Consider the following 17,572-nt stretch of genomic DNA (forward strand, 5'->3'; position numbering starts at 1 on the left):
ATATTTCTAAAATAATGAAAATACTGTATAAGTATTGTGTTTTTTTTTTTTCTGTAAGCTTTCAGCATCGGAGAAGGGTGTGGTGGCTCATAGTCATTCAGAACAACCTCATGTAACAAGGGAAGGGAATAAGCGTCGACCACATTAAGTGGACTGTCATCATATGTTGAGTGCGTAGACCAGGCCAGGTGGAGCAGGCAGACTTCCCCCACACTTAAAGTGGTTCATGAGCCATCTGAGTTTTTACCGACAATGCAGTAGTGGCGTGGCAGTTCTCCTGAAACTACCTCGATTCCCCAAAGTTCAAAATCCAAATCCCTAATATTGCCACATCCAGCTGGATTTGAACCCACAAATTCTGTGATGCCCATTCACGTTCCTCATCAACAAGCCGGCGCTGCACCCAAAATGCCGACACAATGTGAGATGTTTGCTTGCTCATTCAATTCGAATTTCATTGTTATCACAGGAATCGTCACAAATGGTCTTTACGACTGACAACAAGAACAGACCGCACAATTTTGCCCTGTAGAAATTAAATTACTCTTTGAACGCAAGTGGTGATGACAATTCCGGTAAAGATATAAATAATTGAGCATTGAGTAATGATTATACATCTGTCTGTAAAATGACCTGATGCTGAGCTTATGCCTTGAATCTGACCTCGGATATACCAGATGGAGGTCGTGATGAACCCAAAACTGACACTTGAGCTGTTGTTCTCGCCTTGCAGCTGTTGCTTTGACACCTTCGTTCAAGTGAAAACAATGGGTTAACATGACCACAGACATCCCACAGCTAATCATAGGAGCCCCGCCTCTTTGTTGCCCCAGCCGTTCAATGCGCCGCCCCTAAATGCTTCTCCTACTTAAAGTCTCGTCATCAAACCAGAGGAAGTGCTTGAACTATTAATATGGGAAATAATCCTGCAGGATTTATTTGAAATGCCAATGGTACTATATCCATACTTGGCCTGGAGTACATTTATTGCATCATGTATCTGAGATCTTCCACGAACCCCAATCTCTGACAAACAAGACATTGTAATATAATGGCTCATTTTTATGCACCATAACATTGATGTTATTGACTTTACATCCTGCGAAAGTGTTCCATAAAGGGAACAGGAAAATAGGAAGCACTTATATGCCTTGAAACTGAAAGAAAGTTTCAAAACTTCCATGGATTCTGAGCTTGAGTCCATTTCATCGGTTAGTGTATGGGTGAAAAATGCTGTTGATTTGTTGGGAGCAGTTGGAAGTGCCTGATAGCGGCATCTGAGAGGCATGGCTGTGGTGATGTGATTTCATGGTGATGGTAATAGTGACTTTACCCAGGTTATATCTGTATTCCTGATGATATCCAATAGAACAAAAAATTCATCCATACCATTGTTAAAATCCTGGATTCCTCATCATGAAAGTTCACGCAAGGGGCAGTTGAGCTGTAGACGGTGTTCGAGTCCCGGTTCCTGATGAAACCTGATGGAAGAAACATTGGAGTCATCTCTAAGTTTTATGAAGAAAGGTTGAAAGTTCACTTACCATAATCCTTTAAAGAGTAACCCAGATCCCATTCACTCCCTGGGATTCAATGACCGGAGAAGTGACAAGAACAATTTCTTGCAACTTGATACTCAAGTATTGTAACAGCATAGAAATTAAGTAAATTAACATTCACGCCTTTTAACAGCACAAAAGTTGAGTTCAGGAAAATTTGCTGAAATCCGAGCCAGAAACGTATTTTTTTCTGTTCAAGTGGTGGGTTCTTCCCTGGAGCATCACCCTTTCTTGTAGGCCAACACAAGCTGTAGACCACCATGATGGCGTTCACCATTTAAACTTTGCATGCCATTCATTTATAGCCTTGCTTTTTTTTCCTGCCTTTTCGTCCCCTTTCTCGACACCAGAGATCAAACAATATATTCCGTATGAATGGAACACGCTGGCACGGTGGCCAAATGCAATTTTATTTCTTTCTTGCAGTCTGACTAGCACGGCATGTTAATGCATATTCACCTTTCAACACTGAGCTCAGCAGCAGCTTGAGAGATTTTAATCCAGCATCAAATTTATTGGAACTGTCACACAATACTTTTATAAATGTTAACTTTCATACACTTCTGTCACCAACCTCTCTCTTACACTGATTAGAATGTTTCTGCCCATTCACTGGCTCTTTAAAGTACAAGGCTTTAAGCTTGTCATTCACAGGTTTAACTGACATTTGGGGTCACTACGATGACCGATCCTTTACGTGACTCTCAAGCTAGAGATGGTACTGAATGGCTGTTATGGATGTACATTGTACACGCACCATCATGGTTTATTGCTTGCCAGTTTATGTGCAGATTAATTATTTTTACATAATTATTTTGTTACCTCCACCACCGAAGGTGAAGGTGGAATGTCTTCACAACTTTCTGCCTGTTTCTTTGTTTGTCTGTCTGTTTGTTCCTTTGTTTTTTTGTGCAGGCTATCTGAAAAAGTTGTGGACGCATTCTGACAAAACTTGGTGGACATGGGTGTGGGACAAGGAAGAATTGATTCAATTTTGGTGAAGATCCGGATCCATATCCGGATCTGATAATTTTTTTAAGTGATTCTTCACCATTGAGAGATTGTGCTAAACCGATACATAGCACGATATCTTAAAAAGTTGCAGACGGATCCGGATAAAATTTGCTGGACAGGTTTGGTGTGTGACAAGAATGAATTGATTCAATTTTAGTGAAGATCCGGATCCGAATCTGGATACGGGAGTTATTTAAAATTTTTTAAGTGATTCTTCACCATTGAGAGACAGGACCAAAAACGATACACTGCATCGCACGACATCTCAAAAATGTATTGGGCCTGATATGTTCTCATGGATCAGGCATTTCCTGGCAGAGGTACGCGCTCTACCGAGTGCCCTTCTGGTTTTATATGTTTATTTATATGCTATTTTATGTAGTACAAGCAGAAGTACCCACACTTTGTGTGGAAGGAATTTAGAGTTTATCAAAAGAGAGCCAGGTACGATGTACAATTCCAATTAATTAATCACGTATAATTTATCAGGCAATACTATAATAATCTTGTAACGATTCATACAATATGTATAACATTTAAAACAAAATAACAGAAAAACAGGCAATAATATAATACAATAAACCAATACTACACAATAATGACGACTGCAATGCTTCTGGATAGACAATATTTCGAGGCTGGTTGTTGGGTGCCAGAATTGTGATCTTGGCAATGCAGATAAGATAATTTGTAACACCGTCTACCACTAGGTGGCGATACATGGTAAATACTTATATAGAGAGAATTGGGGTCTTTCCCCCCACCGTGAACCCCCTGCCCCGTAGATTTGAAAATATTTTCTTGCATCTCCACTTGCCAAGAGGATTCCAATGGTATGCAATATGATGAGGTTACTACCGGTGAAGTTGACTCTATCAAAGGACAGACAGGCATAAAATACAACTTCATATATATGTATATATCAAATTATATGTATATATTTTTGTATATATATATATATATATATTTATATGTAAACATACATATATACATATATACATATATATATATATATATATATATATATATATATATATATATATATATATATATATATATATATATATTTAGGTTTTACGAGACGACCCGTGAACCCGTTGGGTTCTTGTTGTGACAGCGGTTGATGAAAAAAATCATTTCAAGAAAAAAAGAAAAGATAGCTCCAGCGAACTCTACCACTGAAGTTGTTTGCATCGATCAAATTCTCCCGAAGAGTACTTGACTGAATCGGAAATTGATTTTGTAAGAATTTTTTTTGTTTCCCGATTTGAACGAAACTTGATATTGCACACCGCAGGAGAATGGTATGTAAGGTGGCTCCAAAATGTTTGCGCTATCTTGAACCGTTTTGGCTGTATTTAGGGAACATACATACATACATATATAAGTATATATATACATATATATATATATATATATATATATATATATATATATATATACATACTTATATATTTACATACATACATACATACAAGATGAGAGTTTTAGTGATATATAGATCGATTAATTTATTGCCACTTTGGCTCAATTTAGTTTATGCCCAGATCAGAATCACTTTCACCATGTTTGCAGTTTAGTTTTTGACGAAGTTTATCCCATTTTGACAATGCTAAGTTTACCTTTCCCACATTTGTTTTGGCCGGTCTTACTGCACTTTGGAGAAGATTGGTTTTCGTTAAGTTTGGTCCTTTTTGTCCAGGTTTGGTTCATTATGCCATGTTTGATCTACTTGTGTTAGATTTGGTTTTTGGATAGGTTGGGCTGTTTTTTGGGAAAGTTTGTTTTTTTGGCTAGTTTTAGTCTTTCACCATGTTTATCACACTTTGCATTATTTTAGTCTCGAGACTGCTTTACCCCATTTTAAGGAGCTTAGTGTCTGACCTTGTTAGCCCTCTTTAGCCCAGTTTGGTGGATATATTAATTTATAGTTGAGGAATATTCAAAGATAATTTGTCCACTACCTAATCGTGCAATGCGTAATAAAACATTATCCAAATAAACTTCAGCACATATTTTAATTGTAGTGGAAAAATATAGTGTTTGAAAGATAAAACAATAATTGTGATTTGTATTCTTACCTTGTTTTGTCATTTCCATCCAGTGGGAAGAGGTCAGCGGTTTTGATGAGAATATGCACACAATCCGCACCTACCAGGTGTGCAACGTTTTTGAGTCAAACCAGAACAATTGGTTGCGTAGTAACTTCGTGGAGCGGAGAGGTGCACAGCGTGTCTACGTTGAAATGAAATTCACCGTGAGGGATTGTTCTTCCATCCCAAATGTGCCTGGATCATGCAAGGAGACCTTCAACCTGTATTACTTTGAAGCAGATGCTGATATTGCCACAAAAATGACACCATTCTGGATGGAAAACCCATACATGAAGGTGGACACAATTGCTCCGGATGAAAGTTTCTCAGAGGTAGACCTTGGAGGACGACTCATGAAGATTAACAGTGAAATTCGTGGATTTGGTCCATTGACCCACAAAGGTTTCTATTTGGCCTTCCAAGACTTTGGTGGCTGTATGTCGCTTATTTCTGTACGAGTTTACTTCCGTAAGTGTTCATCTGCAGTGCAAAACTTTGCACGTTTTCCAGAAACCGTGACGGGCCCTGAGGGCACATCATTGGTGATTGCTCGTGGAACCTGTGTGCCAAACGCGGAAGAGGTGAACGTACCCATCAAACTTTATTGTAACGGTGATGGAGAGTGGATGGTTCCAATTGGTGGATGTACTTGCCGCCCGGGATTCACGCCCAATGCTGATGCTGATGGTGATGCGTGCCTTGGTAAGACTTTCGTTCTTTTTTCTACATTACTTAAGGCTCTGAAAGAAGTTCGTTTTTTTGGCATCAATTTCACATATTGTCAGATATGCAACAATGGTTATTACCTCTGCCACCGAAGGTGGAGGGAGGTTGTGTTTTCACCTCTGTTTGTCTGTTTGTCTGTTTGTCTGTTCGTGTGCAGGATACCTCAAAAAGTTTGGGACGCATTCGGATGAAATTTTGTTGTCAAGGTGCATGTGTGACAAGGATGAACCGATTAGATTTTGGTGAGGATCCAGATGTGGATCCGACTATGAGAATTATTTAAGTGATTCTTCACTGTTGAGTGATAGGGCCAAAAATGATACATAGCACGATATCTCAAAAAGTTGTGAATGGACTCGAATGAAACTTGGTGGACACTTTGGGTGTGTGACAAAGAAGAATTGATTCAATTTTGCTGAAGATCCGAATCCGGATCCAGATCCGATAATTTTTACGTGATTCTTCAACATTGAGATGTAGGTCGAAACTGATATATATATATATATATATATATATATATATATATATATATATATATATATATATATATATATATAAATATATATATATATAAATATATATATATATATATATATATATATATATATATATATATATATATATATATATTTAAGGTTCTTGGAACCATATGCATAACAGCATACAGTTGTCCCGAAGTCCGTTATTCGGTTAAGTATATGTGTTGATAGAATCCCTCCTTGTGTTTAGTGGGACATCAAAGGGGTGCGTTGCGATATTTTTTCAGTTATATTAATAAATCTTTATATCCCTCCATTATGAACCACAGTACCTTCCACTCGCATGGGCTGAACAAACGTTTGTTCGCCTACTCGCCCAACCGGTGACTCACTGTCCGAGGTAAAATCCTCTTGCAGTAGTTCCTTTTTGGCTAGTCCGCACGTGTGGAGTGGGCGGGCTTCTCGGGATGGCCGAAATCCCGCCCAGACAGGGCAGCCTCAATGAAGCCCCGTCCAATCAGGGCGAACAGTGATGTCGGCTTCACCAAGGCCCCTCTCCGCTGAGGGCGATCTATAAATTATGACACCATCCTCAGGGTAGAAGCTGAGAGAGTCGGAGCATTAGTGCTGAGAGAGCCGGAGGGTTCGTTGGTTGAAGCTGAGAGAGTCGGAGCATTCGTGCTGAGAGGATGAGCGAGTGAGCTGGAAAGTGAGTCGTTTCCTCTGTTGAGCTGGAAAGTGAGTCGTCTTGGGAGTAAGCTGGAAACCCTGATCCCCGCCTCGGACTCTGCTCTCCTCGACCCGGGCTCCTTCACTGACGCGGTCTCCGCGCGGGCGGCCGTGGACCGACCAGCACGACCATTGCCAGGTGCCGCACCATGGAGCATTCCTTTCCCCGGAACTCTGGTACCTGAAAGAACTGCATTCTCAGCTCACCTCTCTCTCTGGCTACAAAAGGTCCTTTCCATACATCTGGGTTTATTTTGTCCGAGTGTGTGTCTGAGTGTGTGGCACCGCCTTTAAGTAGAAACTGTATAAGTTATTCGAACCTTGTAAATCTTGTATTATTCTGTATTATTCTCCCGACAAGTCTGCTCTGTGTCTGCTTTATAAGTTGCTGTTAAATTGTTGCCCTACATCTCTCTCCTCCTGCATAACACCCAATAAACCTGTTACCTGTACCACATAACTTTCCTCGCTTTATTGTAAATAAATTATTGTAGAAATGTTCCCAGTTCGTTTTCGTCTTTTCCTTCATTGGTCCAGCATGGTTCGGATCTGAGTTTCAGCCGGGTCTTTAACACCGATAATCTGTTCATCCTTGCTGGTATGTCCTTGGTAGTTCTGCTCGGCTGCATCTGATCCGAAGTTGGTAGTTGGGAGTTGGTAGTTGGTACTCTACCATAGTTGGTAGAGTGATCTGGTTTGGGCAAGGTGTACCGAGAGCGTGGTTCCCCGGTGGACGACAGTGCGTGGTTAATTAGGTAAATTGGTTTGAGACAAAAAGACCCTATGCTACGCGGGGGAGGTATTGGCGTCCACGGTCGGTTAAGCGACCCGCCGCGTCACGGAATTATCCATGAGCGAAGGCCTACAATTCCAGGAGTCTGGTGGGAGACGACGTAACTTCCCCCACCTAGCGGTCGTTCTCGCCACTGGACCTCGGCCCACAACATTATATATTTATATATATATATATATATATATATATATATATATATATATATATATATATATATATATAAATATACATATATGTTTAGCACGATATCTCAAAAAGTTGTGAATTGTTTCAGACTAAACTTGATGGACAGGTTGATTGTGTGACAAGGATGAATTGATTCGATTTTGGTGAAGATCCAAATCCAAATCCGGATACAATATTTTTTTTCATTTTCAAAGCCATTCTTCACCATTGAGAGATGGGGCTAAAACGGTATGGCATATCTCAAAAATTAATTTAGCCTGACATGTTCTCTTGGATCAGGCATTGCGTGGCGTAGGTATGTGCTCTACCAAACGCTGTTCTCGTTTACATTGCATTCACTCGACGGCATCTAACTGACAAGGAGTCAACTTGGTTTCATTTAGATTGTGAAGTCTGTTTGTCCTTGATATAAAATATCACGTTCAACTTTTGTTTTCACTATTTCTCATGAAGTATCGACTTTTACAGTCATATGAAAATTTTTCACTGGCAGAGCAAACCATACCAAGTGATTGTCTTGCTCAGTGATGACACACTACTATTTGTAAGTGCTATTTTGTAACATCTTAGCCAAGTTAAAAAATTATTTCTAAAATTGTCCTTGTTTATTCACAACATAGAACATAATCACACTTTTTTGTAAACAAACTCTAGGCTCATGGAAAAACGTGGTCAGAGAGGGTAAGAAAGCAGCATATTGACAGTGGGGTAATGTGGCAACAGTTGGACACACCAAGCAATGGAATGACTAAACATGACAAGAGAGAGAAAGAAAGAAGGGAAGGGAACGCAGTGACCTATCACAAATATGCTGCAAGCTTTGGGGTTACAAAATATTGCGAGTATGGGTGGGGAAGGACAGGAGATGGTGGTGCACCACTTGTTGGAAGCCCTGGAAGGAAGAGTGTGATTGAACCACCATTTGAGACAGTCATTGACGTATAACCATTGTGGAAGGCAGTTCAACAAATGGGTGAATAGGGGAACAAAGGAATGGAGGTGTGTGTAAAACCAGCATTGTTTTTTGTAGTTTCCCCAAAAGCATTCACTGGAAAAGAATCGTGCATCCTCGAGGATTTGTGGAGGATCAGAGGACTGAGAGAGCAGAAAGAACTAGTCCATAGGAGAGTTTGTTAAAAACAGGGATGGCCCTGATCTGCAACATGAGAGATATGAGAGCAACAGACCTTTCATTTTATGGCTTGTGTGCCATCGTGAGAGATTCCAACAATGCTCAGAGTTTTAGATCACATGGAATCCAGGAGAGATCGATGTGATGCTGGAGTGCAAGCCCATATTGGAGAGTAGCACTGCATGGAGATATAGACAAAGGCCTTGCAGACTGTGAGTAATTCTGAGTTTTCAAGGAATGGCTTGGAATGACTGAGGACGTCCTGTTTGTCGTTAGCTTCGGAGGCCAGCTTTGCATTGTGGTCATCACAGAAAAGGTCATGGCCAATGGTGAGGCCTATATGCTCAATACATTGAATCTCTTCCATTGGTGAGGTTTGGGAATAGCAAGGAATTGAGGAAAGAGTGGAAAGGAGAGAAGAATGGACATGTTTGGAGAATATGATGGTTTGCAGGTGGTGGGGTCAAAAATACTACCATATTTATGAAGAAGGTAAATTGACGAGTCCTCACTAACCATAACTTTTCAGAACCCACAGATCATACATCATGTCTAATATGTGACAGCATGATTCTTGAAGTGATCCCGTCAGCTCCGTATTTGTCGAAACCTCTTTCCATCGGTGATGAAAGTGAAGGTGTGAAATGGTAGAAGTGAGATTGTAAAATCAAATGAGCTCATTCCAGAGCTCGTATCATAGAGCTCATTGCTAACCATTTCTAAACAACATTTCTCCAAATGAAATATTTATGAAATGGTCCATTAAAACGAAAAGGAGGGTTTTACATGATATTTCAGAAACTCAGATCAAATCTGCCTTCGCATACTTTGGCTGTTTAGATTGTCGATGGAAAGCCTGATTTTGGTGAACATTCAAAACGATGCTCAAATAACGTTTTTTGCATTTGTCCAATTTCTAATTGATATTCATTGTCATTGAATAAATGAGTAAGAGGTGGTGGTTGGATGAAGTGGGTGCTAGGGAAAGGCAGAGGAATCTGTTCAGGCTTATAAGCTGTCACAGGCATGCATCTTGATTAATATTACTCCTAAATTACCCTGCCTCCGGGGTCTATCACCTCTATTTGGCCTTGGCTGACACACTTGCAGCAAAATTTTTTTAATCTTGTTATAATATATTTTGCAATTATTTTCTTGCTCACTGTATTCTACTTTTCACTGATGTTTCATTTTGTTTGGTATTTCTTATCCATTTGCAGTCACTCCTCGAAATGTAATCTTTTGTTACAATTCAAATGTGCACATTTCGTCAGTTGTTCATCACATGCCCTTTATGATGATGAACTGTTGGTACCATTGGGCAATTAATATCCATGTAGCACCCGTTTGTGGATGCCAAAGCTCCCGTGTTGCCGTTCTCACAATGTGTGCCCGCACCATGATCAGATTCTAGTTTCCTTGTGCGATATTGGCCGACGTGTTAGAGGGGACCGATGCTTCAGCAACTTAGTTGAACCCAATTGTGATTAAAGCACAAAAACTGAAATCATAATTGAATCTGGTTTCTTTGACACACATAGGGCCACTCCACTAAATCTCCACGACTACTTTTTTTAACGGGCACGATTATTCTCACCTGGGGTTGGCGGGGGAAAGTTTTTTGTCGAGCTCTTTCACGAAACCATTTGCCAGGCCTGATGTACGACCGAAGGGAGTAGGAATTTGGAATTTGGCGAGGGTATTGACAACAACTCGCTTACTCTTTTCAAGAGAGACTGTGGGATTTTAACATTCACCAACAAATGCCAGCAGACTGGACCTGACTTAATGTCCATCTGCAGGACAGCACACTTTGTGATACAATGTTCTGCCTTTGAACCACCAATGTGACATTTTATATAGCTGAGCTGAGAAATTTGGCTATATATATATACACATATACACATATGTAGTGTTCACCCCAAACCAAGAATGCCACATTTATTTATTTTGTTGTCTACATTGACGAGGCTCACATTAGAGCTAACGCACAACCCACAACAAGGGGGCATGAGACAAGAGGGGCAGGAGTGGGAAGGACAAAACATTGGGGAACAGAGGCATTCGGAGATCTGTGGAAGGGAGAGCGATGGGACAAGGAACACGAGGTATACAAGATGGACATTACAGGGACTTTCAGGAAGGAAAGCAGGGAATTTGAAGGAGTTAGGTTTTGGGTGGATTAACGGAGGTAGAAAAGATCGATGAAAAGACTTGGATGAATTACAAATTATGGAGAAACAATTTTTCCAAATTAACTTTTTTATTCATAACTAGAGAGATCAAACGAAACACTGTTCTAGTTAAGTAAGGTTATACGTCAGAAATACCTCCACAAAACATGTACAAATCAAAATTCATTGGTTGTGAAAGTATTCAACCCCTTTGTTCAATAATTGGTGGAAGCACCTTTTGCAGCATTGACTGACATGAGTATTTTTGGGTCGGTCTCTACCAGATTTACACAGTGAGATGGTGAAATCTTTGCCCATTCTTCACGTGAAAATTGCTCTAGTTCTGCCAGGTTTGATGGGGAGCGTCGATGGACTGAAATCTTCAAGTCTCACTATAAATGTTAAATTGGGTTCAAGTCAGGACTTTGATGGGCCACTGAAGAACATTTCTTTTCTTCTTCTTCAGCCACTCCAGTGTGCTTTCACTCTGTGCTTCAGATCATTGTCCTGCTGAAATGTGTATGTCTTACCCAGTTTCAGTTTCAAGGCTGAATCATGCAGGTTTTCATTACAGATTCTCCTGTACTTTGCACTGTATTGTTCCTGGTACCCTGACAAGCTTGCAGTCCCTGCTGATGAAAATCTGCCCCATAACGTGATGCCGCCACCACCACGATTGACAGTAGGGATGGTATCGACTGCGTGATGTGTAGTGCAAGGCTTGCGCCAGAAGTTATGCTTTGAATTTAGACCAAAAACTTCAATTTTTGTCTCGTCTGACCACAAAACCTTTCTCCACATGGCTGCAGTTTCATTAAGATGCTTTTTCACAAACTGACATATGAGCTTTTAGATGCATCATTTTCAGTAATAGCTTCTTTCTTATCACCTGTCCATTGAGGCCAGCTTTGTGAAGGGAATGGGAAATTGTTGATTGATGAACACGGATCCCCATCTCAGACATAGAGCCTTGCAGATCTTTCAAAGTCATTGTTGGATTCACAGTGTCATCCTGAACCAGTTTCCTACTTGCCCTGCTGCAAAGTTTGGATGGACGACCTGATCTGGGTAGAGTCTGGGTGGTATGATACGTCTTCCACTTCATCACGATGAATTTCACTGTACTCAAAGGGATAATGAGTGACTTTGAAATCTTCTTATAACCCTCTCCTGAACGGTGCATCTCCACCACTTTATGTCTGACTTGTTTGAAAAGCTCCTTGGTCTTCATGTTTGTCTTGTGGGTTGACCAAGTGAGTTGCACTTTCAAACTCCTTAGATAAGTGGTGGAGTTTAATTTTTATGTTAAGCCACTTATTACATGCAGGTGAAAGCTATTACATTTGTTTTGCAACCTTTCAAACAAATAATTTGTTCCTGAAGTGTTTTAGGGTTAATTAGGCAAAGGGGTTGAACAATTATGCAACTAAGAATCATCTGATTTTTTCTGTTAATCTAACTTATTCATATTTTGTTTACATCTTTTAGCTTTATCACTTTCGAGTAGCTTGTGATATATTAACTTTGATTTGAAAGAATCATGAAGTAAGCTCAGGTGGCATCGCAATGTGAAAACTTTGGAGTCGGGTGTTGGGGGGGATACTTTTGTTGGCCACTGTACACTGCCAAATATTTGTTTTTAACTTCACTTCCCTTTCAGGATTTTCTATACATCCTTCCATTTTTTCCCTTCCAGTTCTTCCGATGCCAACCTACCTCCTTTTATTGCTCTTTCCTTATCCACACCTTTCCGACTCTCCTTTACTAAAGGCCCGGTCACACCTTGACGTTTTAGCCAGCGATGGCAACGTATTAAAATGTATGTAAAACGCTGGCTTACGTTGAACTTTTGATGTTTTTTTTTTTAAGATTCGGACGTATTCATAACGAGTTGGTCGTATGCATAACATATTAGTTATGGACACAGAACGTTTCGTTGTGTTATAGATAACTTATACCAACGAATGCTGAACCTGTTGTCAGCCTTCACAACCTATGCCCAACGATAGTCTAACTTATGCATAGCGCGCTGCACGCATCGCCGACGATGACGTGGCGTAGGTTATGAAAAGGCTGCCGCACAACGATTCGAATCATAACTGCCGTAGAAATGGAAGTGTCAACATCGCGGTCACACCTTGGCGATCTTGCCAGCGTATGCCGACCTAAGAAAAATGTGTCTAAAACGTTGGGGCACGTCAAATACGGTATGAGTAAGTTTGGTATACGTGAGTAGAACGCTAAAGTACGCTATCATACGTCGTAGTAAGTAGAGTACGTCAAGAAATTTTAAACATGTTCAAAATTTTACGACGTACTCGGCGTATGACACACGTTCCGCATGCGATGGGGATAAGTTTTACACACGATATGTGGATGCTTACACACGTCCACAAAGGCTACTTATAAGCTACTCATAAGTCGAAACACGTCGCGGTAATGTCTTTTTTACGCGAAACTTATTTCTAACTTATGTTTGACGTGCTTTGAACCAATTCTTTACGTAGTCCCAACACACATCGACGTATGTAGACGTATTCCAATGACGTCTTCCGGTCGACAAAAAAAAAAAAAATTAACGTGTTTCTAGCTTACAACTGCCATATAAAGACGTGTTCCCAGCGGTTTTGGGAATTGGTATATAAAAATGCTGCTCATAAAAGGGGAACCCAACAGTGTTTTCGAGTTCTTTTGGAGTCGATGTCCATGTCAGCAGTAACAGTATCAGTATCAGTATTAGTATTAGTATTAGTATTAGTATTAGTATTAGTAGTAGTTTGTTCATGTTGGCAGTAGTAGGTGAGTGTGAGGGGGAGGGTGTGGGTTATGATGGATCGTCCTTGCGTTTAACGATTTAACGATTTAAATGATAAACTCAACGATTTAAATGGCTGCATCTCCACTATTGAAAGTAGACGCTTGCGCTCAACAATTGGATTTTTTTACACTCAACGACTTTTAAACGGTACCACTCAACTATTTTCATTGTTTACAATGAACGATTTAAATTGCTGTCACTCGCCTTTGTTTTTTGACGCTGGGGTTTGGAAATTTGAAGCGTTTCTTCTGAACGTGTTAAAACGCTCAAACTCGACTATTTTAAATCGACGCTGCCGATGGACAATTGGAATCATAGCCAAGCTAGACATCGAAGTGTGAACATCCTCGTCATGCCGAAGAAAAGTTTGAAGAATGCTGCAAATAAGTGTCCTGGCCGTGGCCGTGGACGCTGACGCAAGGACGATCCATTATACCGACGTCTTTCAGCCTATGAGTAACTTAAAAGTAACGTCTGTCGATGTGTGGCAACGATCGCGTAACGTGCCAACAACACGTTAATCATTGGTCGGAAATAAGTTTCGGGTACGCTAAACATTACCTCGGCGTGTCTCAACTTATGATTAACTTACAAGTAGCATGTGTTGACGTCTGTCAACGATCGCAGACCGTGCATACAACTTGTGGTCAGCGTAGCGGAACGTGTGAGTCATACGCCGGCATACGTCGTGAAATTTCAAGCATGAAAAAATTTGAGGACAACCAAAAAGTACAACGTTTAAAGCCAACGTACAACGACGTATGGCAGTGTTTTTCAGCGTGCTCTCAATGTTATCAAAACTTACCCATAACGTATTCAACGTGTGCCAGCGTTTTATAAAAAAAAATCAAAAATCGGCATACGTTGGCTAAAACGTCAAGGTGTGACCGGGCCTTAACCTCCTGCTCTCTTATTTTTCTTCATTTGCCATTATTCCTCCTTCCCATGCTTGGCATACCTATCATGTGGATAACCACACATGTTTAAATATTTTGGTGCCTCATCATAGGTGGTAACCCTAAAATCTTAATTCTGTGAAATCGAATGCTCCTTGTGTTATATTATTATTTATTTTTGCTTTATTATTGGCTTTGCCACAAAGTGTTTACCCATTTACTCTTACAGGTTACCCTTGCCACCACAATCTTTAGTAGACTGAAAGCTTTCCTGCCAGGTCTTGTGCCCTTTAAAGTGAATACTTGTTTCCAGGAAGAGAGGTTAAGTGAATGAATGCTGACGCTCTTCTGTGGACAATTAGGGATAATTCCTACATATAATGTACACATTATTGGATGGTAGCCGTAACACCTGTTCCTTCTTCCCAGACTCAGACTCGCTAATTGTCTTAATGTCACTTTTCGGATAAATTCCTTGTAGTTCTTCAAAATGCTTTGGCGAGGCCATCTCTAAAGTTTTAGAATTCCATTGTTGCTGTTGTTTGACGGCTTTTGTCTTTCATCATTGTGCAAAACGATGGACAGCATTGTGTGGACAAAGTGGGAGCGGTGTTTTTGTGTGCATCATTAAGAGGGGAAAAGGGACAATTTGTAACAGATTTGCAGTCCTGCTGGGCTGAGTGGTGATTGTGAAGGAAGGTTTGAGCTAATTAAGTGCACTTGGAAAGCTCAGTTGTTCCGTGTATTCGAGGTAGCACAGCGGGAGGAATTGTCTGTTTGCTTAGAGTCTGAAGAGAGGTGTAAAGGCTAGGACATATTTTATCTTAATACGTCAACGACAAAACTATTAATGTTTGAAAGATTTACAGTTTATTACTATTTGTGAAGTTTTCTTGTAATATGTTTTACAAACTTTCAAAAAGATTAAGGTTTGTGTTGCAGTTTTTTGAATTTTTTTAAAAGTTTTACGACGGAGCTTGTATATACGCGTGACTTATGGACATGGACATAAGAAGACATCAGTGTAACTCTACATTAAATAACAAGGACACGAGTTTTCTCATGGACAAACCCATAAAGTATCTGCTATTTGAACCTGGGGTACCAGCATTGTTGGCGATGCACTCAGATAGGAAAACCAAACAGACCAACTATTAGGGTTATCTTTGGCTATTAGGACGAACTCCCTGGAGAAAGTTCTGAGCAGCATAATTGCTGAACATTATTTTTCTTCAGGTATCAAGAATGTTCTGTGTTGAATAACTAGTGCTTAAAGTACTGCAATCACAGGCTGAGGGAATATTGTGAGTATGGTAAAATGATGCAGGTATGATAAGCCAAACAGCTAATTTTTCCTGTTTCAGAGTTTATATTTGTTTAATCTTCTAGCGGTTAAAGTGGCTGGCTTGGGACGTTAGAGTCCTGAGTTCGAGCACCTGTCGACCATTGAATTATCACCAGCTGGTGTTGACTCAGCTTGTCGTCCTTCGGAGGTCGGCGAAATGAGTACCAGTGTACTGGGGTAATAACCATTCGGGGTAACCTGTATCAGACTGTTGACCTGTCTCAGACTGTACTCCTTGCCAATGAAACTGCCTCGGCAGCAGTACGTGCCTTTACGGCGTGAAAGGTATGGTATTATTATTATATTAATCTTAGAGCAAATGGAATCTATTTGTCAACTCAAACCTGGATTGACAAAGTGACCAAGAATGCTATTTCACTTTTTGAATCCCATAAACTTAATTATGCCACCGGTTAATTGAAGTTTCACTTTGCCACCGATCCAAGTTACAATTGAAAAGCATATATCCATTGTGAAATGGAAGAAATGGTAGAGTAGCTAAAATACCTTTTTTGTGATTTAAAAAAATCACGACCCTTTGGTATTACAATTCAACATACCTTTGCCCCATCTTTCGTTTCCCCACTGAAGATAAGGTGGTTTTAAAAGCATTTATAGATACACGAGGTGAAGCTTCTCAATGCATTTTTTTTCCAGCAATTGCCATTTGGTCATCACCCTGTGTCTTGCATCCTCTTTGTTTATCAACTCGGAGGCAGCGGCCAATGGTGACTGGATTTCTTTATGGCAGGCCATTGCGCCTGGCTCCCACTGCTTGTTATGCTAAGTCTGGTTCTTGTGGGTCGGGCGTCAGGGCAATTCGTGCATGTGATGTACGACAAACCGGCCTGGCAGCAGTGGCCTGGCCCATCTGCTGGCCAGTTTCGGTGACAAAGACTTCACAAAGACCGCATTCTGTCAAAAGATGGAGGGGCGGGCTGAGACTGGTGCTGTCTGGCCAATTTTGTCAATGGGGCCCATGGACTCTGACCAAGATGTTGTGACAACTGTAAATTTATCTTGTATTCTACAATTTGAAATCTCTGCAATAATTGGTTTAAAATTGCTGTTATGATTGTCATATAATTGCAGTGTGGCAATCAATTTTACTTTGGTCATTAAACATGATTTCAAAGAAATATATGTTTGAATTGTAGGAGTAGATTTAAACATATAAGCCACAGCAGCTGATGTACGATCAGTTTTACAAATTGTGAAATAGGTGATCAAGCATGTCTGATGGATGTTTGTGAAATATGAATAAGGCCATCAACAAGGATTTCATATGCATCCTGACAGTAATGCATCAAACTTGAAATTATTTTTGCCCATGAGTTTTTTTTTTCTTTTCTGTGAATATGAATTGATGAAATTTGTCCTGAACTTCATCCGACCTTCATTGAATTGTCTTATTTCTCCTTTCTCGTTTTATGGTAAATATGAACTTTTTTTTTTCCAACAAATCAGACTCAAAACTTAGGATCATCCAACTTGATGACAAGTTGGCTTAATCATGATTCTAAGACTCAATACACACTGCAAGTACTTTACAAGAATATTACATTATTCTTGTTTGTTTGTTACTTCTGCCACCGAAAGTGGATGGAGGCTTTGTTTTCACCTGTTTG

The 17,572-nt window shown here is 40.2% G+C and overlaps 1 protein-coding gene across 4 annotated transcripts in view; it reads left to right on the forward strand.

Moving 5' to 3' along the window:
* Positions 1–17,572, forward strand: part of LOC147028939 (ephrin type-B receptor 2-like) — a 195,219-nt gene that overhangs the window by 68,160 nt on the left and 109,487 nt on the right. For all 4 annotated transcript variants that reach the window (XM_085879832.1, XM_085879830.1, XM_085879831.1 and 1 more), the window contains exon 3: positions 4,678–5,368. In XM_085879832.1, the coding sequence (XP_085735958.1) occupies positions 4,678–5,368 (691 nt within the window). The remainder of the gene's footprint in view (positions 1–4,677; positions 5,369–17,572) is intronic.

This window comes from Eptatretus burgeri, chromosome 4 (genome assembly GCF_056783735.1).
Source record: "Eptatretus burgeri isolate ZD-2024b chromosome 4, Ebu_testis_v1, whole genome shotgun sequence".
NCBI lineage: Eukaryota > Metazoa > Chordata > Myxini > Myxiniformes > Myxinidae > Eptatretus > Eptatretus burgeri.